Consider the following 26,420-nt stretch of genomic DNA (forward strand, 5'->3'; position numbering starts at 1 on the left):
TTGATGCTGTGTTCCCTTTTTTCCTAATAAAGTTTTCCTTCACAGATTCAATGCTTGCCAGTGGAGAAGTATTGCCTACTAAGGGTGCCCAAAAAAAGGTATTTAGCAATCCCTGAAATTCTAGGTGGGAGCTCGAGCTGGCGGTGTTTGTTAACTTTACAAGGGACCCTTAGTAATTTATTGTGCTGCCAACAACACGTGGCAGAAATTCTACACATGAATACAAATAGAGTCTTCAAGAAGTTACAAGAATCACTATGCTTCAGGGCAAAAGCTATGCGTAGCTGAGGTCAGGAAGAAATTTCCCCTCATTTCACAGTTCGGTGCATTTTGAGAGTGTATATGCCTTACTCTAAAACATTCAGCATTGTCCACTATTGGAGACAAAATACTGGACTACGCAGAGCAGTGGTCTGATATGAACTGGCAATTCCTGTGGGGAGAGAGTTGAGTGTGTTTTTGCAGGTAGACAAGTATAAGATATTTCAAGATCACAAGTTGGTTTCCCCAAAGTAACTTATTTTTCAGGCAGTCCAATACTTTCACTCTCCTTGATTGGCCTTGATTTAAGCTTCTTATAAAAATTATAGAATTTACAGATATATTTTAATGAAAACTTTCTGAATCTTAAAATGAGACTTATAAAGGGATTTTTGTGGAGACTCTGATATGTCTAAAGTTAGATACATATATATGACTCAGTACCATACATTATGATTCAGTCATATGTGTCCGTATAAATTACTTTATTGCTTGTAACAGTTTTCCCAACACTATTTGCTGAAGCATATACTCAGAGTTCTCCAAGAGCTTTTAATCTCTCAGGGATATGATGTACTCATCACGGCACCTTTTCTCTTCTTTTACTAATGAAAACACATCCTGAAAAAAGTCCCAAATTAAATTACTTTGACAACTTCAATTGGGGGATTAAAACTTCTCTTCATCTTTTCATTACTAAACAATCCAATAGGTAGAATTATAATCACAATTTGAATGTCATATTTGGGTTCTTTAAAAATGCAAAGATATTAGCTCCTAACAACTTTATTCACCAGAGGATAAATTCTGATCTCAGTGGCACTGGTAAAATGAATTGAAATCAGAATTTGGTCTCCAGGTTTTCTCATGCCAATTATCTCCTCTCACACTAAACACTCTATCAGTGAAATTCACCCTTTTGTAGGTGAACCCACTCAAGCCCTAGTCTGAGGGCTTAACAGGGATTTAAGTAGTACCTGGGACTTGTGCTGAGAACCCTGCTCGGGAAGCATACATACAAGATACTACAGCCCCTTTAATTAAACAAATAGGCTGAATCTCCCCACACCTAATGAAGTAAAACAAAACTCCATTTTTTTTCTACCAAATGTCCCATGTGTTAATTTAAAAACATAAATAGTGGACACTAACACATTTCTAAAGCTTAATTATCAGGTGTTTTCTTTTGTCTTGAAAGTTGTAGAATATTCATTTATTTTTCTCTTCTATCTCAGTTACATTATTCTTTAAGAATACTTATATTTGTATACCCATATATAGATGTGTGCATAAGAGAGAGAGAAAAAAATCATAGAATGCCAAATATTATCATTTAAGCAATACTTGTTAAAATTTCTATGGCTGTGAATGTTTTTCAGCTCCCAGCATAGGAGCTACCAATTTGTTGCTGACAGGCAAAATGCAATAAATATCAAGTACAATAGAGAGAACAAGGGAGAACATTATTCTATATTGGAATCAATAGGAAAGCAGGATGGACTTTCAAACACTAGATATAAGCATGTTTAAGTGATTTGTAAATGTGATTTTGTTGCACCTCAACTTGTAGATGTTCACTGTATAGGCAGATACTGTCAAGAATTTTAGATAAAGATAAATAACTTGCATGTTTACTGGCTAATTATTCAGGTGTGTTAGTGACTCTATAGTTTGAGATTTGCATTTAAAGCAGGACTGAAATCTCTCTATTTCACACATTAAAATTACAATGTAGCATCCAAATTTTAAATGACAAATTTCATGGGCCATTTGAATTTTCCATTATATTTATTTGGATGAATATTTACAAACTTTGGCAAAGGAAACTTTTTAAAAATGGACTTTTCTTTTATCAGATGCTTCCAGCTGAAGAACTCCAAACTCCAGCTTTCACACACACCCCAGATCACAGGGTGGAATAGTTTTTAAATTTTTGATTTAACAAAGGTGGCAAATTAAGGGACTATTTAGAAAAGCTGGACGTGCACAAGTCCATGGGGCCGGACGAGTTGCATCCGAGAGTGCTAAAGGAACTGGCGGCTGTGATTGCAGAGCCATTGGCCATTATCTTTGAAAACTCGTGGCGAACAGGGGAAGTCCCGGATGACTGGAAAAAGGCTAATGTAGTGCCAATCTTTAAAAAAGGGAAGAAGAAGGATCCTGGGAACTACAGGCCAGTGAGCCTCACTTCAGTCCCCGGAAAAATCATGGAGCAGGTCCTCAAAGAATCAATCCTGAAGCACTTACATGAGAGGAAAGTGATCAGGAACAATCAGCATGGATTCACCAAGGGAAGGTCATGCCTGACTAATCTAATCGCCTTCTATGATGAGATTACTGGTTCTGTGGATGAAGGGAAAGCAGTGGATGTATTGTATCTTGACTTTAGCAAAGCTTTTGACACGGTATCCCACAGTATTTTTGTCAGAAAGTTAAAGAAGTATGGGCTGGATGAATGCACTATAAGGTGGGTAGAAAGTTGGCTAGATTGTCGGGCTCAACAGGTAGTGATCAATGGCTCCATGTCTAGTTGGCAGCCGGTGTCAAGTGGAGTGCCCCAGGGGTCGGTCCTGGGGCCGGTTTTGTTCAATATCTTCATAAATGATCTGGAGCATGGTGTGGATTGCATTCTCAGCAAATTTGCGGATGATACTAAACTGGGAGGAGTGGTAGATACGCTGGAGGGCAGGGATAGGATACAGAGGGACCTAGACAAATTGGAGGATTGGGCCAAAAGAAATCTGATGAGGTTCAATAAGGATAAATGCAGGGTCCTGCACTTAGGACGGAAGAACCCAATGCACAGCTACAGACTAGGGACCGAATGGCTAGGCAGCAGTTCTGCGGAAAAGGACCTAGGGGTGACAGTGGACGAGAAGCTGGATATGAGTCAGCAGTGTGCCCTTGTTGCCAAGAAGGCCAATGGTATTTTGGGATGTATAAGTAGGGGCATAGCGAGCAGATCGAGGGACGTGATCGTCCCCCTCTATTCGACATTGGTGAGGCCTCATCTGGAGTACTGTGTCCAGTTTTGGGCCCCACACTACAAGAAGGATGTGGATAAATTGGAGAGAGTCCAGCGAAGGGCAACAAAAATGATTAGGGGTCTGGAACACATGAGTTATGAGGAGAGGCTGAGGGAACTGGGATTGTTTAGTCTGCGGAAGAGAAGAATGAGGGGGGATTTTATAGCTGCTTTCAACTACCTGAGAGGTGGTTCCAGAGAGGATGGTTCTAGACTATTCTCAGTGGTGGAAGAGGACAGGACAAGGAGTAATGGTCTCAAGTTGCAGTGGGGGAGGTTTAGGTTGGATATTAGGAAAAACTTTTTCACTAGGAGGGTGGTGAAACACTGGAATGCGTTGCCTAGGGAGGTGGTGGAATCTCCTTCCTTAGAAGTTTTTAAGGTCAGGCTTGACAAAGCCATGGCTGGGATGATTTAATTGGGGATGGGTCCTGCTTTTGAGCAGGGGGTTGGACTAGATGACCTCCTGAGGTCCCTTCCAACCCTGATATTCTATGATTCTATGATAAGTCGCTGGGAAGTGAGGGTGCTCAATTTATCTGAAAATCAACACATTTTATTTAGGTGCTTAAATATGGATATAAGGTCCAGATCATCAAAGAAATCAGTGAGTTAGGTGTCTAAATACCTTTGTGGATCTGGGCCCAAGTGCCTATCTTTGGGTAACCAAGTTTTGTCACCTTTTATTTATTTTTTTAACAATAAACTTTGACAGATTTTGAACAAACTTTTAAAATGGAGGTTTTTTCCCAGACAAACTCAAAGGGCTTGACCTACATCTGACACATAGCTGCAACTGCTCATGAATTCAGTGGACACTGCAGGTAGGCTATGCTTCTGAGGATCAGGCTCAATGATTCCAGGTCTACTCTGATGCCACTAAAGTGGACCATTTAATGGCACAACAGGTGTAACATTTGCCTTTGTTTTTCTATTTCCCTCACAGCAGACATTGTAGAGGATTCACTTTATGCATTCGTAGAAAACAATCTGATGGTGGCTGTCTTGGTAAGGAGCTTGTCTCTGTTCTACAGAATCCTACTCGTTTCAGAAGTGGAAAAGATATGGCTGAGTGGAACAGAAAGCACTGCTGCTAATGGGGGGTTGTCTCAAGGTTTGTCTTGTTTTAAGCCACTGCCTGAGCAAACAGCATGAACTTTTTACTCTTCTACCAGCTAATTAGAAATGGATACTTCTTAAACAAGTGCCCATCCTCTAACAAGCTAGCACTAATCTGACCCTCGAATGAGAGGTGGTAAAAAGCAAGAGGAAATATTAATCAAATAAATTCTTTAATGAGTATTGCTTGTATTCTTTGAATAGTTTTTGAATAGCTTGAATATTATTAAAATCTGCTGAATTGTTCAGGGAAAACATTATTTACAACTCTAGAAAATCATAAAAAGGATTAAGCAAATAAATGATTCTGCAAAAAATAGTAATGTTAAATAAATGATAGCACTGTTAATTGAATAATGTATTCAGTTAATTGAATAACATATTCAAGTTAATAGAATAATGTAGTCAGTTAATAAAATCTGACCAGCTCTATCATGGATCTATATCCTGTATCTTTGTGTTTTAGTTAAATATATGCTGTATTCTATTTAAATAATTAGGGCTTTGTTCATACCCTGTACCAGCAGTGTCCTCCATACACCAAGTGGTGTTCACTCCAGAGGGAGAGAGGTGATGCTTGCATCATACCTCTTCCCCAAGGTTTTTATGAGCCTACTATAAATACTTTAATTTTTTAGGAGAGTGGATAACTTGAGGGCCCCACAAGGGTAAGGTAACGACTTTCACTACTAGGTTTGGGGTTCAAATCTACCCTAGTTGCTTGGGTTTAAAAGTTATGTGGTGCTGACTTTTGAATGGCTCATAAAACTATTGATAATCTCAGTCCTGTTTCCTATGGATAGGTGTCCACATGATTAAAACACCATTATGATAGATAATCACTGATAACAGTCACAGTTGGCTGCAGTTTGACATAGCATACAGAGTTAACTACTCTCTCACAGAATTTCACTTGAAGAGGCTTACTCCTGAGGAAATTCTGCGCCAAAAAAATAAAAATACTGCACACAAAATTTTAAAATTCAGCAAAATTCTGCAAATTTTGTCAGTAAATAAATGTGGCAGTGGGGAGCACAGGCCACTGGCTGCACGGAGGTGGGAGTTCACCCTGCAGCCGTCCTGGGAACATGGACTTAGGAGTGAGGCTGCACCTGACCCTGACACAGTGCAAGGGCCAGGCCTGCTTCAGAAACACCCTGCGGTTTTGCCCCTCCATGTCAGGCACACCAGATGTGGGCAGGCAGGCTCAGCCCAGCAAGATCCAAGTATGGAGGGGCTTAGTGTTGGGAGGGGATCCAGGTGTGGGGAGAGGGTTCTGTGTGGGGCAATCTGGGTGCAGGTGGCTCGGTGGGAAGACTGGATGCAGGGGGATCTGGATGAACAGGGGCTTGTTCAGGGGTTCTGGGTACAGGGGCAATGGGACTCTGCAGAGGGGTCCAGGTGAAGGTGGTTGGGGCTCAGCAGGGAGTTCTGGATATGGGGGACTCAGCAGGGGGCGTCCGAGTGCTGTGGGAGTGGGGCTTAGTGGGGTGGGAGTCCAGGTGAAGCTGGTTGGTGTTAATGGGGTGAGGGTCTGAGTGTGAGGAGCTTGTCAGGGTGGTCCAGATGCAGGGGATATATGGCTTGTTGGGTTTGTCCAGGTGCAGGGGGTATGTGGCTTGTCGGGATGGAGATTTGAGTGTGAGGGGATCAGTGGGTGGCCTGGGTGAAGGGTGGCTTTGAATTCAGGGAGGGTGAAGATTAGCAGGGTGGTAGATCTGGTATAGGGGGCTCGGTGGGGGGGGTGAGTGCAGGGGGTGAGGCTCGACAGGGGGTCTTGGTATGGGAGGGGTCCAGCTGCATGGGGTTAGGCAGATGGGAAGCAGCTCCATGTACAGTGTCCCCTCCCCCCAGAGGCAAGGAGTGATGGGGGCAGGAAGCAGGGGGAGGAAGGTGCAGGTTCCTGCAACTTGGGGATGTTTCTGGGGGTGGGTCTGACCTAGCCCCGGCTGCTTCTTGCAGGGGAAGAGGAAGTCCCATCTTCTCCCACCCCCAGCCCGGCCAGAACTAGCAGCTGAGCCTGATGCAGGGTAGGAACCACCAGCTGGGGCATCCCCAGTCCGCACTCCCCCCACATGATTTATCAAAACAATGTGCTCGTGCTTCTGGAGAGGGGCACATGACCAATCTTGCAGCTTTCCTTTGCTTCCCCATCAGAAAGTCATTTTTTCTTCAGGGATGCAAAGAAATCTGTGCGGGACATGAATTCTGCACATGTGCAGTGGTGCAGCATTCCCCTAGGAGTAGGGGATAGCCTCCCCAGGTTAGAGTTGAGGAACAATACCCAGGCACTGGGAAAATGGTCCTGTGGCTGCCAGTACTTCTTTTTTTTCTGAAAATAAAGAATTTCAATTCAACTGTCAAGATGGCATGTTTCTGGAGTGTTAAACTCACATGAAAATGGAAAAGAAAACTAAAAACATATACAACAGCATTACAGTTAGTTAATGAACATGTTTCTCATTCATAATCCAGTAGTAAAGATTCTCTCTGCAGTGATATTTGGAACACTCATCAATGCCTGTTTAAATAAAATGTTAATTCTCTCTATTCAACAAGTACCATTTAATAATTTTATTAGAAGGAACTCAGGAAAATGTGTATATGCAAGTGGGAGTGATACATTTTTTTAAACAGATTGCACTTAAATCCTCTGAGAGGTCAGGATTATTTGGCAGTATTTTACATTGAAGATTCTTATTCTTTCAACAAGTTAATTCCAATCTAAGAAATTGTAATAGGCCCTTGAGTAGACTGGAGAAAATAATACAAATATTTGCTGTGAATATTTGTTCAAATTTTTAAATGGATTTCCTTTAGCTATTTTCGTGCCCCTTTTATGTTGAATTTCCATAAATGTTTAGGTTTCAGAGGAACAGCCGTGTTAGTCTGTATTCGCAAAAAGAAAAGGAGTACTTGTGGCACCTTAGAGACTAACCAATTTATTTGAGCATGAGCTTTCGTGAGCTACAGCTCACTTCATCAGATGTTTACCGTGGAAACTGCAGCAGACTTTATATACACACAGAAATCATGAAACAATACCTCCTCCCACCCCACTGTCCTGCTGGTAATAGCTTATCTAAAGTGATCAACAGGTGGGCCATTTCCAGCACAAATCCAGGTTTTCTCACCCTCCACCCCCCCACACAAATTCACTCTCCTGCTGGTGCTAGCCCATCCAAAGTGACAACTCTTTACATAATCAAGTCGGGCTATTTCCTGCATAGATCAAGGTTTTCTCACATCCCCCCCACCCCCATACACACACAAACTCACTCTCCTGCTGGTAATAGCTCATCTAAACTGACCATTCTCCAGGTTTAAATCCAAGTTAAACCAGAACATCTGGGGGGGGGGGGGGGTAGGAAAAAACAAGAGGAAACAGGCTACCTTGCATAATGACTTAGCCACTCCCAGTCTCTATTTAAGCCTAAATTAATAGTATCCAATTTGCAAATGAATTCCAATTCAGCAGTTTCTCGCTGGAGTCTGGATTTGAAGTTTTTTTGTTTTAAGATAGCGACCTTCATGTCTGTGATTGCGTGACCAGAGAGATTGAAGTGTTCTCCGACTGGTTTATGAATGTTATAATTCTTGACATCTGATTTGTGTCCATTTATTCTTTTACGTAGAGACTGTCCAGTTTGACCAATGTACATGGCAGAGGGGCATTGCTGGCACATGATGGCATAGATCACATTGGTGGATGTGCAGGTGAACGAGCCTCTGATAGTGTGGCTGATGTTATTAGGCCCTGTGATGGTGTCCCCTGAATAGATATGTGGGCACAATTGGCAACGGGCTTTGTTGCAAGGATAAGTTCCTGGGTTAGTGGTTCTGTTGTGTGGTATGTGGTTGTTGGTGAGTATTTGCTTCAGGTTGCGGGGCTGTCTGTAGGCAAGGACTGGCCTGTCTCCCAAGACTTGTGAGAGTGTTGGGTCATCCTTTAGGATAGGTTGTAGATCCTTAATAATGCGTTGGAGGGGTTTTAGTTGGGGGCTGAAGGTGACGGCTAGTGGCGTTCTGTTATTTTCTTTGTTAGGCCTGTCCTGTAGTAGGTAACTTCTGGGAACTCTTCTGGCTCTATCAATCTGTTTCTTTACTTCTGCAGGTGGGTATTGTAGTTGTAAGAAAGCTTGACAGAGATCTTGTAGGTGTTTGTCTCTGTCTGAGGGGTTGGAGCAAATGCGGTTGTATCGCAGAGCTTGGCTGTAGACGATGGATCGTGTGGTGTGGTCAGGGTGAAAGCTGGAGGCATGCAGGTAGGAATAGCGGTCAGTAGGTTTACGGTATAGGGTGGTGTTTATGTGGCCATTGTTTATTAGCACTGTAGTGTCCAGGAAGTGGATCTCTTGTGTGGACTGGACCAGGCTGAGGTTGGTGGTGGGATGGAAATTGTTGAAATCATGGTGGAATTCCTCAAGGGCTTCTTTTCCATGGGTCCAGATGATGAAGATGTCATCAATATAGCGCAAGTAGAGTAGGGGCTTTAGGGGACGAGAGCTGAGGAAGCGTTGTTCTAAATCAGCCATAAAAATGTTGGCATACTGTGGGGCCATGCGGGTACCCATAGCAGTGCCGCTGATCTGAAGGTATACATTGTCCCCAAATGTGAAATAGTTATGGGTAAGGACAAAGTCACAAAGTTCAGCCACCAGGTTAGCCGTGACATTATCGGGGATAGTGTTCTTGACGGCTTGTAGTCCATCTTTGTGTGGAATGTTGGTGTAGAGGGCTTCTACATCCATAGTAGCCAGGATGGTGTTATCAGGAAGATCACCGATGGATTGAAGTTTCCTCAGGAAGTCAGTGGTGTCTCGAAGGTAGCTGGGAGTGCTGGTAGCGTAGGGCCTGAGGAGGGAGTCTACATAGCCAGACAATCCTGCTGTCAGGGTGCCAATGCCTGAGATGATGGGGCGCCCAGGATTTCCAGGTTTATGGATCTTGGGTAGTAGATAGAATATCCCAGGTCGGGGTTCCAGGGGTGTGTCTGTGCGGATTTGATCTTGTGCTTTTTCAGGAAGTTTCTTGAGCAAATGCTGTAGTTGCTTTTGGTAACTCTCAGTGGGATCATAGGGTAATGGCTTGTAGAAACTCGTGTTGGAGAGCTGCCGAGCAGCCTCTTGTTCATATTCCGACCTATTCATGATGACAACAGCACCTCCTTTGTCAGCCTTTTTGATTATGATGTCAGAGTTGTTTCTGAGGCTGTGGATGGCATTGCGTTCCGCATGGCTGAGGTTATGGGGCAAGTGATGCTGCTTTTCCACAATTTCAGCCCGTGCACGTCGGCGGAAGCACTCTATGTAGAAGTCCAGTCTGCTGTTTCGACCTTCAGGAGGAGTCCATCTAGAATCCCTCTTTCTGTAGTGTTGGCAGGGAGACCTCTGTGGATTAGTATGTTGTTCAGAGGTATTTTGGAAATATTCCTTGAGACGGAGACGTCGAAAATAGGATTCTAGGTCACCACAGAACTGTATCATGTTCGTGGGGGTGGAGGGGCAGAAGGAGAGGCCCCGAGATAGAACAGCTGCTTCTGCTGGGCTGAGAGTATAGTTGGATAGGTTAACAATATTGCTAGGTGGGGTGAGGGAACCATTGCTGTGGCCCCTTGTAGCATGTAGTAGTTTAGAAAGTTTAGTGTCTTTTTTCTTTTGTAGAGAAGCAAAGTGTGCGTTGTAAATGGCTTGTCTAGTTTTAGTAAAATCCAGCCACGAGGAAGTTTGTGTGGAAGGTTGGTTCTTTATGAGAGTATCCATTTTTGAGAGCACTATGTTTAATGTTTAAAGCACTAAGTATTACTGACACAAATGTACATAGAAAGCAAATTTCACAGTCATATGCATGAGTATTCACTCAACTCAGACTTTAGTTTTGCACTTGTAAGCATCCATGTTGGATCCATGGACATACTGGTTACTTAACCAGGGACCTCTAGAGTTAAAAGCATGAGCTTCTTCAGCTTCATCTTGAAGTAAACAATCTGGTCTCATTGCTGGGAGCTGTAACAGACTCATACCTTCTGTGGATAAGGCACAGATGGGGACACATACCACATACTGAACAGTGAGTTAAACTTGCTTGCTCATTCAATCAAGGAACTGGAGCGATACTGCCTGCCCACTCGCACCTAAGCAACATAGCCCAGATTTCCAATAATCACAATTAATCCACAGAATACAACGTTTGATAAGTTTTTCTTGAATAAATGTGAGGAAAAAGTGAAAAAATATATTGACTAGATTATTTGTTGGAAATCATTCACTCAGATCTCTCTCTCTCTCTATGCCTTAACAGCAGCTGTCTAATAAGTGATAATGCATTCTCTTAAAGATATTGTCATAGGTGCCCTCAGGCTTGACCAATCCAGCTCTTTCCTAAACTGAAGTAAAAAGGAGAAATAAACAAGATTAAAGTTAATACGGATAGAAAACCAGTGTGTAAACAATACAATATACCAAATAAAACATATGGAAGGAAAGTGACTGCAGGAAATTAGGAAAGGGTGCTAAAATCACCCTTATAGCCTATTACAGAAAGCTACAAAATTTGTTGTCAAGTGGATTGTATAAATCTGTGAGAAAATATTGACAGGAAAAAATTGTGGCAAACCAACAGATCTACACGCCTGTAAAGCCACTGCTCCTGTGCAACTCATTTTAGAAAACACTTCTACTACAAAGATTGCAATGTACGAGTTAGGAGAAAGTCTGTTGAATCCTGCATGAGCATTGTGGACCTAATCTAAAGCCTATTGAATACAGAAAAAAATCAACAAATCTAGACCATGGCTTCAAAGGTTTTAGCCTTAAGAACTTGATTAATTGTAGTATGTACGATGAATTGTGAAATAGTCTAAACTTTCCCCATGGATTTAAAGAATTGATGGAAAAAGAAATTCAGAAATCCAGGCCTCTAAAAAAAATCACATTAAAACTTCTATGATTTAGCAATTATCTTTGAGAACTCATGGAGAACAGGCAAGGTCCCAAAGGACTGGAGAAGGGCAAACATAGTACCTATTTTTTAAAAAAGGAAACAAAGAGGAGCCTGGGAATTATGGACATCAATACCTGAAAAGATATTGGAACAAATTAGAAAACAATCAGCTGGTAAACACCACAGAATAATGGGGTTATAAAGTAATAGCCAGAATAATAGGGTTATAAAGTAATTGTCAGGAGCAAATCATGCCAGACTAACCTATTAAGCTTCTTTGATGTGGTTTCTGGCTTTGTGGATAGGGGAGAAGCTGTAGACATGATATATCTTGATTTTACTAAGGTTTTTGACACAGTCCCGCACAACTAGGAAAACTCATATGCAAACTAGGGAAATGTGGTCCACTTTAAATTACCATAAGGTGGGTGCACAACTGGTTGAAAAAACATACTGTAAGTATAGTTATCAGTCACTGGTTGTCAAAATGGGAGGATGTATCTAGTGGGGTCCCACTGGGGTCAGTCCTGGTCTGATACTATTCAGTAATTTCACTAATGACCTGGATAATAGCTCTTGATTGACTTAGGAGCAGGGGAAATTTCTTGGATTTTTCCATAGCACAGGTCCTCAGCCTCCTAGCACAATCTAAATCCACCCCTGATGTGGTGGAGACAGTGGATGGGTTCCCCCTGATATCAGACCTGGTTAATCTGGAAACTGTATCTTTGGAAGTGGTGATTGTTAACACCAAGAAGTCTTACAATTCAGTTTTATTAGCTCCCTGCATTTTACTTTGATTTTGGAGGTACCCTGGCTAATCTGTGCTCCCAAAACAATACCTCTTTCCCATGGAGCTTCTGTAGGGAAAACTGTCCGGGGTTCAAGAACCTGCAATCCTAGAGCCCAAGCCAGAGAACCTTGCTCCAAGAACCAAGATGTCCCTCCCCATGACAGTCATTCTGTTGGATGCAGAAACACCAACTGTTCATGATGAACCTTCCCTCCCCACATAATACCACGATGCTTTCGCAAAACATAATGCAAACATATTACCCCAGCGTTGTGATTACAGTTGTCCTGTAGACCTTCAACCTGGAGTTAAAATTCTGGTTAGGTGCATATATTTTATGTTCAAGCCCAAGTCAGCAGTTATAAGAGAAAAAACAACGAGGAGTCCTTGTGGCACCTTAGAGACTAACAAATGTATTTGGGCATAAGTTTTATGGGCTAAAACCCACTTCATCAGATGCATGAGTGGAAAATACAGTAGAGAGGTATAAATACACAGCATATGAAAAGTTGGTTCCTGGGTTAGTGTTTTTGTTGTGTGGTGTGTAGTTGATTGATTCAGGTTGGGGGGCCGTACCAAACCCTGCAACAAACCCCAGTGCCAACTCTGTCTGCATATCTATTAAAGGGACACCATCATAAGACCTAACCACATTAGCCATACCATCAAGGGCTTGTTCACCTGCACATCTACCAATGTGATATATGCCATCATGTGCCAGCGATGCCCCTCTGCCGTGAATGTTGGCCAAACCGGACAGTCTCTATGCAAAAGAATAAATGGACACAAATCTGACATCAAGAATTATAATATTCAAAAACCAGTAGTAGAACACTTCAATCACCCTGGTCACTCAATAACAGACTTAAAAGTGACAATTCTTCAACAAAAAACTTCAGAAACAGACTTCAATGAAAAACTGCAGAACTGGAATTAATTTGCAAACTGGACACCATCAAATTAGGCCTGAATAAAGACTGGGAGTGGATGGGTCACTACAAAAACTAATTTTCCCCTGCTGATACTCAAACCTTCTTGTTAACTGTTTGAAATGGGCCACCTTGATTACATTGGCCTCATTAGCACTACAACAGTGATTTCTACCTCTTCTTGTCAACTGTTGAGAATAGCCCACTTCCACCTTAATTGAATTGGCTCATTAGCACTGACCCCGGACTTGGTAAGGCAACTCCCATCTTTTCATATGCTGTGTATTTATACCTCTCTACCATATTTTCCACTCCATGCATCTGATGAAGTGGGTTTTAGCCCACGAAAGCTTACACCCAAATACATTTGTTAGTCTCTAAGGTGCCACAAGGACTCCTCGTTGTTTTTGCTGATACGTACTAACACGGCTACCACTCTGAAGTCTTAGGAGAGTGCATCCAGGAAAACCTAAACAAAGACTTTTTCTGCTGCTCTTAACCAAGAGCAGCAGAAACTGCAGGGCACTTAACCAAATAACTGTATGCAATTGGTACCCACTGCCATTAATTCCACACTGCCAACCAGACAGGGAAACTGAAATTGATACCTTGCAAACAGAAGCTACATCCACTGACTCAGCAGAATCAGCTAACAGCCATCTGCTGATTGGTCACCTCCAAACATAAAACTTCCTGTTCCTGCCACACCCCTTTTTGAGCAACTAGTTGTTAGACCTGCTCCTGACCATACCCTTTAAGATCAAGTTCCTACCTCCTTGCCTGGTTCCCATTTGCTGTTCCTCTTACTTTGTCTTGATCCCTCTCCCTTGTCCTGACCCCAGTTATTGACTCCAGCTTTGCCCCTGGCATGGATTCTGCCTCTGACTCGGGCTGTGACCCTTGGTGTGATTTCTGGCCATGATCTTGACTCTACTCTGGGCTTTGACCATTAAGTCAGACTGCCCAGTGTGTGTGGGACCTAACAGGAGGAGAGGATGCAGGGAGGCAGTTTCCTAGGGAAGGCCTAGGAGGCTGGGAAGCCTGAGTAAATGGGAAGAGGTGGGGATCCAAAGTCCAAAACTGGGATGCTTGGGCTAGGAGAAAGCTGGATTTGGGGAGGCATGTAAAGACTGATCCCAAGAGGAACCTGAGGCTGGACTGGAACTTGGGACTGAGGACAAAAGCCCAGCAGTTGCAGGCTGGCTGCATGGTGTGAAGTGAACAAGCTACTCTAATGGGAACCAAAACGTTGGCCTTGAGCTAAGAATTGGTTGTGGGCTTGACTGACTGGTTTGGCTGATTGGAGCACAGGAGCTGGCTGTTAGGCAGTGAAAAAGGCAGCTGTTTTGGAGAGCCTACTTGTAGGGAAGGGGCTTAACCCAGCAGGACTGAAGACTGTTTTGCTTTGATATTTCTGGACTCGGATTAAATGAGTTTTTATCCTGGAAGGGCCTTGACCATAGGGCCAAGGTACCTCTAAAACAGGAGAAGGCTAAAGAGGGTGGTGGGAACTCATAGGCAGAGCTGCAACACCAGGTCTCACTGCAAGGGGGTGCTCTGAGACGTGAGAATTGGGGAGTTACATTCAAAATTGGGCAGCTCTTGTTCTTCCAGGTCCTAGAGAAGACCAAGATATATTGTGTGTGGGAATTATGGGTTATTTTCACGAAAGCCATTAAGCCCATTATAGGTTCAAGTACTTCTGTGTATCCCTTGCTTCTGGCAGCACTACAACATGATACACCATACTAGGTGCAAGGAGACTGTAATGGATGAAATGCAGGATGTGGAGTCCCGTGTCACGCTGCTTGCTATGTTTGTTCAACAATAGAATGGGGAAAAAAGGAACAAACAAACAAAATATTGTGCCAGATGAAGGATGTAGCCACAGCTACTGGAAGGTGACCCCCCAATTCCCTTCTGCAATAACACAAAGCCAGATGTTTCTCATGACATTAGTGCACTTCTTCTGAGTGTGCTCCAAAGAGGGGGGCCCATTGTCCTGAATACATAAGAAGTGGTAGGTCTGCTGGACTTCTTGTCCCTGATGCGAGGGTTTGACAGCTGAATAAGAAGTTGGGTCCCTTTGTTGCTATCTGGATGTTAGTGGGTGCATTTATCCTGGTGAAATACTGAGAGAGTTTGATATTTGGGGGAGTTTAAGGAATTTATCAGAGGCAAAGGAGCAGAAGGTTCCTTTGGGCCAGAATCTCTTTTGCAGTCTAATCCTCAGGAATCTGCTCCCATAGTGCAATATGTAGGGAACAGACCCCCCCCCCCCCCCCCCCCGTGCCTCACCCCAATGCACAAGTGTTAAGTTTTGGTCTAGCAGTCTCAAACACAATGAGTTCAGGCAGATTCATGTTCCCACTTGGACTATTTACCCAGCATCAATATGGTCTAGTTCAAAAAGTTACTAGGCTTTAAGTGAGAATTACAAGGACCTGTGTTATGCAGGAAGTCAGACTAGATGGTCACAAAACAATGGTCCTTTCTGGCCTTAAAATCTATGAATCTATGTAAGAAGGAGATATGTCGTCTAGACAGCTCCTAAATATTTGTCTGGACAGTGACTCACTTTCTGTGTGACATTGCTTAAGTCACCCCTCTATATCTCAGTTTCTTCATCTGTCAAATGGTTATAATAATAGCAAACCCACCAGAATGCTGTGAGGCTTAATTCATTTAAGTTAGTGAAGCATTTGAAGTCTCTGGAGAGGAGATTATAGGTATGAGAACTATACTGTTATGTAAATACTCACATTCTGTCTGTGGTCTCCACTGTGTTATAGGAAATCAGTCATCTGGGGCTTTATAAATACTCTATAAATTGGCTGTTGCTTGCTTATGGAGTGCCTCCAAATCAGAAAAGCTTATAAAAAGAACAATAAAATAAAATAGCTGGCGGAGAGCAAGGCTATTGAGGCAGCTAACTCTGAATTCCATGCCCATGTGAACTTGCTACTACCATTTTCATCAAAATCACTTGCTGTAGGTTGTGTATGTGCACTCATAAATCCTCCAGCCTCTCTCCCATTGGAAGAGTGTGTAATTCCTATGCTTTAAAGTACTCCTTGTAAAAGTAGTACAAGATAGTGTCAAAAAAATAAAAACCTCCACTGATTTAAATGGCATAATCCCTGGCACAGGTTAAACACCTCTAAAAATTTACAGCCAAGATTAAGAGATGAAACTTCAAATACCATAGAAGAAAATGAATTGGTGGTTTGTAGAGCATGAATGGTACAGCACAAGTCTCCTGAGGTTTGGTTTGGGTGGCCTGATAAATGGTCCTTTTTGGTTCTGCCTCTATCTATCCACTGTGAATGTTGCTGGTCACCAGTTGCTTAGGAATTTTTTTTTGTCCTTGTCACTTGACACTTTGTACTCAAGACTGAACTGACATAGCAGAAATATGCTTTATTAAAAAGTGTCTTCGAACTTTAGATATTTCTATGTAATTATGATGGATGCACTTTAAATGATTCTACCGGTTTCAAAGATATTGCCACTACTACCAGTATTCTCCATTTTAAGTTGAGGGAATCTCTCCTAGACCAGTATAATCTTTCAAAATGGTAGAAACATCTTAAGTATGGCCACTGTACAGAGCAGTCTAAGCGAGAAAGACATTTAAATCCTCTCACCTCTGTTAATGGAGAATCACTATAGGATCAACAGCTGGAAAAGTTATGTAAAATATACTTTCATTTAACATTCATGTGCACAGGGGTAAAGACTGTTCTATGGTGGATGTGACAACTTGTGTGGTACAACATTTTTGTCTCAGATTGTGGATAGCACTTGAAAGCAGATTGAATAAGCAGTCAGTGTACTCATTTATTTGTAGAACTAGAGAGCTGTTTTGCAGTGGAAGCAAGAAATCTGTGTCTTCTGAAGGAAGTGCCTAAAGGATAAGGTTATCTCTGGATGGAGAAGAGAAATATTGGTTACAACTTCCTGTCATCATCCCATTTTATTCACTGCTGTCTGATCAAAAGTAGCATCTTTTCCTTATGTCCTAGCTGATTAGCAACTAGAACCAGTGCTTAATTTGTGCTGGGGCTTCCCAGAGCTGAGCCCCGGCACCTTTAGGCTCGGCAGTTCATAGTCATGGCACCTTTGGGCTAGCCGCATCTGTCATGAAAGTAAAAAAAAATTGCTTGAGCCCTGCCACCTCTTTCATTACAACTTAAGCATTGACTAAAACACTGGTCCTCACCATATATTAAATATTACAAGCTAGGGAGCGGGGGAAGATGGGACACACAAACTTTCATTGTTCGCCTTGAATGCAATCCTGCTGGTCTATGGGCCAGATTCTATAGGTTAAATAGGTTAAATCCAGAGTTTATGGAATTTCTCCAGATTTACACAGTCCAACATGTTTAAGTCTGTGGATGAGTATTTTATCTTTGGAAGTCAGTAACAGAACAGACATAGAATAGACACTGAAATCAATTGAAGTTAAAAACAGATTGTTTCTGAAGGCAGAATTTAGCCCACTATATCTGTCCCAAGGATTTGTACATTGTCAGAACAATCTTTAGACTGAGGGTTGGCAATTGCTTTTGAGACTTTGATACTATAGGTGTCATCTCTACAGAGCTCTCCTTCTCTGCCATGCTCAGGTGCAAGGGAATCAATCCCGGTCTTCTGCATAGTCACCTATACTAGATGTAGTGATTACATAGCAGGTACGATAATTGAGGAACTGGAAATACACATACAGGTTAGCAGCCCTTTCATCAGACTAGATTTTTTTGTTGCTGGCAAACAAGATCAAATCATCATTTTGGGTTATGTCTCCCGTTCTGTTGAGTATAATAAGCCTGTTGTGTCCTGCTCTGAAAAACCACCATTAAGATAATATTCACTCTGGCTGATAGGACAGAAATGGGGTCTCTTCCAAGAACAGAATTCTTGTAGCCCTTCCAAGAGTCTGGTAGCAGGTAGTTGAATACATTCTTGCTTCTCAGCTGACTGGCTTGTTGCTTCCGAAATGTTCCAGGAAGGCAACCTCTAGAAGATGCTCTCAAACTTAAGCCTGATTTATAACAGCATATTATGATGCAGGAATATAACTGTTTGTGTTTCTTGTTTGTTTTGTGGGTGGAAGTTATCAGGTGTAATGCAATTACCAATAATTTAGACAATTTTAAAGACAGCACTCAATATGTGGGGTAAGAGAAATGGGGCAAATTTGGGTAACATTGCTCATACTGAATGATACCTTACTTCACGAGTATTTGTGAACCACTTAACTGAGGTCAGTGATAGTGATTCTCATTTACACAATGCCTCTCTATATAATAGGGCTTTAAAGTGTGTGTAAACCCAGAACAGTGTAAAGGAATAGGAATCAGGCCCAACAGGTCTATTTGTGGAGTAAGGTGCTATAAACAGAAATAAGAGTATCAGACTTAGGCCCTAGCAAGAGAAGCTGGTTACAGGGTTAGATTTACTCATACATCTTTAATTCTGAGGTTTTGCACTAGGATTCCTTATGGAAAAGGTTTTTCTTTATTATTAGTAGTAGTAGTATTATCATTATTAAATCCCATTTAAATCCTCTCTCCTACACAGGTTATGTCAAAATTCACCCATGACATGTGTTATTCCTGAAAAAGTATGAAAATGGAGCTATTTGAATAATTTTTTTTTGACTGACAAGCTTTTATTTTTGTCAGAAAATCCATTTTGTAATCTTAATGGGTAGTATTTTAAAGATATATTTTGCTGCTTGAAGCCTTTATTACTTCTCTGAGCTCTTCCTATGTGATTGTACTCTCATCAGAGAAAACGTGTGTACACTGCAGCAAAAGTTAGCATTCATGCTATTTGGTGAGGGAAAAAGGGTCAAAGTTTTGTTTTTTGATTAACACCTTCTTTTCTCCTGGGTCTAAATTAAAACTGTGGTCCTCATAGACTACTCCCCCTACTAGCAAGAAGCAAAACACTTGCCCCTGCCTGAGACTAACACATAGGTTGGATACAGGTGCTAAATTTGGCAGATCAAACAAAGTATATATTGATTCTGTTCTCACTTCCATTGACACAGATCAGAAGTAACTCCAGTAGGCTCAGTGGAATTGTGCCAGTGTACAATGGATATAAGTGAGAGCAGTATCAGGCTCAGAATGTCAAGGGGATAAGAGAGTCATTCAGAGGGCCATATGTGAATCATGTGATGAGGTACACAAACTGCACACTGGGGAATATGGGGTTACTGAGCCATTGTGAGATCAACTGGCCCTGCCTGGCCATGCCTATGAGAGACATCAGACATGGCAGGAGTGACTTAGAAATGCAGAACATCCCAAAGTTGGGGACAAACTAGAGAAGAGGGCAGGCGTCCGATTCTCAGTTCCTACAGAATGACTGGCTGAAGGTAGGAGATTCTTGAATGACTGCTGCTTGACAGCTCCATCCCCTGAAGGGAGGGCCTGATGCTGAACTACTGTTCTGGGTCTGTCATAGACTACTGTGTCATTGAGGCCATGGCTTTCTAGGGGCTCTCTGAGGAATGATGGTCACACGTGCACCGTTACACTGACATAGGAGGGCTGTTTCCTTTTGTTTGTTGACAACCCTGGAAAGAGTGGATGATCCTGACCCCAGCCAGAGGGCTGTCTCTCCCATGACTGAACTTGTGTGGTGGATTGCCTGGACATCACAAACCAGCGGCTGGGTGAGTGCAAAGACCCTAACCTGGCCTTTGGGGGTGGTCTGGGAGAGAAACAAAATGATAACATAACTAAGTTGAATCAAATCAGAAGAGGAAACTTGTATGAGAAACCACCCATTTCACTTTCTCTTGAGTGCTGGATCTTGTGCTCCAGCCTATGGCACCATCCAGCACACAGACAGGTAAAACAAACTTTGAGACAAACTGAGACAAACTTTGGCTCAGTGCCTGAGACAAACTTTGGCTCAGTGGTGGTTAGAGGCTTCAGGGAACCAAGTGCACCTCACTGGTCCTGCTGTTAGTTACTGCAGCTGGGGGGCCCATTCACAAGGAATAAGTAAGTGAGAAGAGTTCTGCTACACCAGGCAGATTCACTGCTAGTCACTTTGAGCTGAGTAGTGCAAAAGCAGACCAGAAAATTGCCCTGTTGTTTTTACAGGTAGTTTGAAAATACAATGAATTCTGCAGGGGCAATTCTGTTATTCATTAATTTTCTGAATTTAAAAAAGTTCCCTTACCTGGAAGGGGATATGCTGTCATTTACACAGTCAGTTGTTTAATTACAACAGTTGTATATTGTATACACTACATATAACATGCACTGAAATTAAAAACACCTGCCTATCTGCTAATATACTATAACACTAAGGAATAAACCATCCTGTGCTGTGGAAAAACCTGCACACGTGGAAAGCTTATTCAGGGAAATTTACTGTCATTGAAAATGCTACTCAGGAGAAGGTTAGGGCTCTCTGTACTGGAGATGCTCTATTCAGTTGTGTAGTGGTAAAAAGAGAAATGGGTAAACTAACCTTTTCGGGGAGCCAGGCCAGGCAGTGGTAAACTCCGTATTCCCCAAATGAGAAGTGGATAAACTCTACAACTACACTACTGGCCCTGTTCAGTCCTTTCCTCAGTTCAAGGTGGTTAGGATTCCTGGCCAGGGATCAGATCCTAGTTCGTCTTTTTAGAGGCCCCTCTGGGTTGTCTTTCTATTGCTGATTCAGTGGTTTCTGCATGACTCCTGCTAGCAGGCTGCTCCAGATGTGGGCAACAATCAGGCTTCAAGCCCTCCTTACCATCCCAGTTCAATATGCCTACACCTGCCCTTTATGAGGACAGCAGCCTCTTCCCTTCAAGCAAAACAGAATACGTTGACCCCTTCCCCAGGTTGATCCACTGTGGCGAGGGCACTGTGGCAATAATTGTCACTTTCAGATTCCTGTTCTTTTCAGAGCCTTGATGGCTGTTGGCTTTATGTTCCTGATGGATATCTTCAGGCCTTCTCAGTTCAACTCCCTGGCTGCTAGGTTCCTGTCCCAGTCTCTGCTTCTTCTCTGTGAGCTCTTCACAGAGCTGCATCCACCAGGCACAGTCGGCTTCCCCACTGGTCTTCCTATTCCTCATTCAGCCCTATAGCTGGCATTGGCTCACAAAGAGATTCTCAAGGGAAATTCTGTGGATGCCAAGGGCTGATGACTCATGTGGAAACTTCCTACACTCTGCCCGATCTCCACTTACCCCTATCCCCAAACCTACAGAACTTAAACTATGCATGGTTCATATAGTGGGGTATCTACATGCTTGTAGGGCACAGCACAACTTTGGATCTACTTGCTATCTTCCACAAATACTGTCCAGATTTGACTAAAGCATCTGCTATTGCAGCCATGTACATTAAGGCACCAGAAGTGCAAGAATGGACAGCCAATGTAAGGAGAAAGAAAAGGAGTACTTGTGGCACCTTAGAGACTAACCAATTTATTTGAGCATGAGCTTTCGTGAGCTACAGCTCACTTCATCGGATGCATACCGTGAAAACTGCAGCAGACTTTATATACACACAGAGAATATGAAACAATACCTCCTCCCACCCCAATGTCCTGCTGGTAATAGCTTATCTAAAGTGATCATCAGGTTGGGCCATTTCCACGGCTGTTACTCTGAAAAATGTAAGGAAACTAATTTTTCACATAAAGCTGCCTGGATACAATCTACCCACATAAAAAAATTATTGTCTCTTAGTACCATTCCAATCCTGCTGCTCAGTGTACAATCACAGAATCATAGAACTGGAAGGGACCTTGAGAGGTCACCTAGTCCAATCCCCTGCACCCAAGGCAGGACTAAGTATTATCTAGACCATCCCTGACAGGTGTTTGTCCAACCTGCTCTTAAAAATCCCCAACGATGGAGATTCCACCACATCCCTAGGCAATTTATTCCTGTTCTTAACCACTCTGACAGTTAGGAAGTTTTTCCTAATGTCCAATCTAAACCGCCCTTGCTGCAATTTAAGCCCATTGCTTATTGTCTTATACTCAGAGGTTAAGAAGAACAATTTTTCTCCCTCCTCCTTGTAACAACCTTTTATGTACTTGAAAACTGTTACCATGTCCCCTCTCAGTCTTCTCTTCCCCAGACTAAACAAACCCAATTTGATTCAATCTTCCCTCATAGGTCATGTTTTCTAGACCTTTAATCATTTTTGTTGCTCTTCTCTGGACTTTCTCCATTTTTTCCACATCTTTCCTGAAATGTGGCGCACAGAACTAGACACAATACTCCAGTTGAGGCCTAATCAGTATGGAGTAGAGCAGAAGAATTACTTCCTGTGTTTTGCTTATAATACTCCTACATCTGAAGAAGTGGTTTTTTACCCACGAAAGCTTATGCCCAAATAAATCTGTTAGTCTTTAAGGTGCCACTGGACCCCTTTTGGCTTTTGTGGATACAGACTAACATGGCTACTCCCCGATACAATACTCCTGCTAATACATCCCAGAATTATGTTTGCTTTTTTTACAACAGTGTTACACTGTTGACTCATATTTAGCTTGTGATCCACTATGACCCCCAGATCCCTTTCTGCAGTACTCCTTCCTAGGCAGTCATTTCCCATTTTGTATGTGTGCAACTGATTGTTCTTTCCTAAGTGGAGTACTTTGCAATTGTCCCTATTGAATTTCATTCTATTTACTTCAGACCATTTCTCCAGTTTGTCCAGATCATTTTTAATTGTAATCCTATCCTCCAAAGCGCTTGCAACCCTTCCCACCTTGGCATCTCCAGCAAACTTTATGTGTACTCTCTATGCCATTATCTAAATCATTTATGAAGATATTGAACAGAACTGGACCCAGAACCAATCCCTGTGGGACTCCGCTTGTCATGCCCTTCCAACAAGACTGTGAACCACTAATCACTACTCTCTGGGAATGATTTTCCAACCAGTTATGCACCCACCTTATAGTAGCTACATCTAGGTTGTATTTCCCTAATTTGTTTATGAGAAGGTCATGCGAGACTGTATCAAAAGCCTTACTAAAGTCAAGATATACCACATCTACCACTTCCCCCTATCCACAAGGCTTGTTACCCTGTCAAAGAAAGCTATCAGGTTGGTTTGACATGATTTGTTCTTGACAAATCCATGCTGACTGTTATTTATCACCTTATTGTCTTCTAGGTGTTTGCAAATTGATTGCTTCATTATTTGCTCCGTTATCTTTCCAGGTGCAGAAGTTAAGCTGACTGGTCTGTAATTCCCTGGGTTGTCCTTATTTCCCTTTTTATAGATGGGCACTGTTTCTGCCCTTTTCCAGTCTTCTGGAGTGTCTCCTGTCTTCCATTACTTTTTAAAGATAATTGCTAATGGCTCAGATATCTCCTCAGTCAGCTCCATGAGTATTCTAGGATGCATTTCATAAAGTCCTGGTGATTTGAAGACATTTAACTTCTCTAAGTAATTTTTGACTTGGTCTTTCCCTATTTTAGACTCTGATCCTACCTCATTTTCACTGGCATTCATTATGTTAGACGTCCAATCACCACCAACCTTCTTGGTGAAAACTGAAACAAAGGAGTCATTAAGCACCTCTGTCATTTCCACATTTTCTGTTATTGTCTTTCCCCCCTCATTTAGTAACAGGCCTACTCTGTCCTTGGTCTTCCTCTTGCTTCTAATGTATTTGCAGAACATTTTCTTGTTTCCTTTTATGTCCCTAGCTAGTTTGATCTCGTTTTGTGCATTGGCTTTTCTAATTTTGTCCCTACATACTTGTGTTATTTGTTTATATTTATTCTTCGTAATTTGACCGACTTTACACTTTTTGTAGGACGCTTTTTTGAATTTTAGATCATTGAAGATCTCCTGGTTAAGCCAGGGTGGACTCTTAACATACTTCCTATCTTTCCTAAGAAGTGGGATAGTTTGCTCTTGTGCCCTTAATAATGTCTCTTTGAAAAACTGCCAACTGTTTTCAGTTGTTTTTTTCCCTTAGACTTGCTTCCCATGGGATTTTACCTACCAACTCCCTGAGTTTCCTAAAGTCTGCCTTCTTGAAATCCATTGTCTTTATTGTGCTGCTCTCCCTCCTACCATTCCTTAGAATCATGAACTCTACCATTTCATGATCACTTTCACTCAAGTTGCCTTCCACTTTCAAATTCTCAACCAGTTATTCCATATTTGTCAAAATCAAATCTAGAACAGCCTCCCCCAAATAGCTTTCTCCAACTTCTGAAATAAAAAAAATGTCTCCAATACATTCCAAGAACTTGTTTGATAATCTGTGCCCTGCTGTGATATTTTACCAACAGATGTCTGGGTAGTTGAAGTCCCCCATCACCACCAAGTCCTATGTTTTGGATGATTTGTTAGCTGTTTAAAAAAGCCTCATCCACCTCTTCTTCCTGGTTTGGTGGTCTGTAGTAGACCCCTACCATGACATCACCTTTGTTTTTTACCCCTTTTATCCTTACCCAGAGACTTTCAACAAGTCTGTCTCCTATTTCCATCTCAACCTCAGTCCAAGTGTATACATTTTTAATATATAAGGCAACATCTCCTCCCTTTTTTCCCTGCCTGTCCTTCCTGAGCAAGCTGTATCCTTCTATACCAGTATTCCAGTCATGCGTATTATCCCACCAAGTCTCTGTGATGCCAACTATGTCATAGTTTGTTTATTTACTAGCATTTCAAGTTCTTCCTGCTTATTCCCCATACTTCTCGCATTAGTATATAGACATCTAAGATACTGACTTGATTCCCCCCCACCCCCACAGTTCTGTCTTGTCTCTCCCTTATTTCTGCTATAACAGCCCATGCTCCCCGCAGATTCCAACCCTTCTCCCAGGTCTCCATGTTTTTTACTTACCTGTAGACTTTGGTCACCTGGCCCCCGTCAAACCTAGTTTAAAGCCCTCCTCACTAGGTTAGCCAGTCTGTAGCCAAATATGCTCTTCCCCTTCCTCGATAGGTGTACTCCATCTCTGTTTAGCAGTCCTTCTTCCTGGAACAGCATCCCATTGTCAAGGAAGCCGAAGCCCTACTGGCTAAACCATCCTAGCAGCCAGGCATTCACCTCCAGGATGAGACTGTCTCTGCTGAGGCCCCTACCCCTGACTGGAAGGACTGAAGAGAACACCACCTTCACTCCCAACTCCCTCACCCTTACTCCCAGAGCCCTGCAGTCACTTCTGATCTGCTGAGGGTCATACCGTGCAGTATCATTAGTGCCCACATGAATGAGTAGCATGGGGTAGTCAGAGGTCCAGATGATTGTCAAAAAACCCTCAGTAACATCTCAGATATGGGCCCCTGGCAGGCAGCATACCTCCTGGGATGCCATATCAGGGTGACAGATGGGTGCCTCCATCCCCCTCAGAAGAGAGTCTCCAACCACCACTATCCTATGTTTCCTCCTGGGAGTGGTGGCTGTGATCCTCCCAGCCTTGGGGATACATTACTTCTCCTCTTCAACCTTTGGGGGTGATTCCTCATCGCTCGTTGCCAGGGCAGCATAATGGTTCTCCATCACCATGGTGGGTGGGTTGGAAGTAGGGGTGGAGCACTGACTGCTGCCAGAAGTAACCAGCAGCCAGTGTCCTCCCTGTACTAGAGCCTTATCCTCCTTCCCTGGTGGCATGATAGCAGTCCTCTCTAGCTGGATAGATTCCTCAGACTTAGAAGTCTCCATATGAATACTGTGAATGAATTTCTCATGTTCATGGATGCTCCTCAGCCTAGCCACCTCCTTCTGTAGCTCTCCCACCTGCTTCCTGAGAGATTCCACCAGCAGGCACCTGTCACACTGGATGGTCCCCCCAGCCTGGCTTTTTGAGACTGGGAAATGAAGGCCACAGTCTCTGCATATCCACACCAGGATCTGTGTGGAGGCATCCCTGGTTAGGTTCTCTGTCTGGATACAGGCGCAGGTGGAGGAGACAGGAGCTATGTTGGCACTGGTGATGTGGCCCTTCCTAACCATAACGATAATATTATGACTCCCTCCTAAAAACTCCCCTGTTTGCTAGCTCCCCTTGGTTGCTTAGCCTCTGGCCTTTAAGGCCTTCCTTCCTAGGTCAGCTCTACCCCCTCATTAATCACACAGCGGGAGGGTGATCACAAGGCTGATTGAAGCTGGTCAAGGAAACAAAGGCTCAAACTGTACCCAATCACGCAATCCCAATTGACCCTGTAAGTGAAATAACCTGAAAGAAAAAGAAAAACACAAACAGCTAAACAAAGTCACTCACCGCAACACTAGTACTCGCACCTTGTTAGTTCAGCAGGGGGATCTCCTTCATCCACTTTCAAACTCCCCTGTTTGTGGTCCTCTGTTCACTACATATAAAACTGAAGGTACACTGTACAACATA

General features: G+C 42.7%; 1 protein-coding gene across 1 annotated transcript; it reads right to left on the reverse strand.

Moving 5' to 3' along the window:
- Positions 1 to 813: 813 nt before the first annotated feature.
- Positions 814 to 26,420, reverse strand: LOC140909531 (uncharacterized). The gene is made up of 5 exons (XM_073339081.1): positions 26,298 to 26,420; positions 24,917 to 25,051; positions 23,548 to 23,609; positions 8,107 to 10,790; positions 814 to 882 (listed from the first exon to the last, which is right to left on the reverse strand). Exons 4-5 carry the CDS (start codon positions 10,165 to 10,167, stop codon positions 814 to 816), a joined length of 2,130 nt encoding a protein of 709 aa, XP_073195182.1. The 5' UTR covers positions 10,168 to 10,790; positions 23,548 to 23,609; positions 24,917 to 25,051; positions 26,298 to 26,420.

This window comes from Lepidochelys kempii, chromosome 1 (genome assembly GCF_965140265.1).
Source record: "Lepidochelys kempii isolate rLepKem1 chromosome 1, rLepKem1.hap2, whole genome shotgun sequence".
Taxonomy (NCBI): domain Eukaryota; kingdom Metazoa; phylum Chordata; order Testudines; family Cheloniidae; genus Lepidochelys; species Lepidochelys kempii.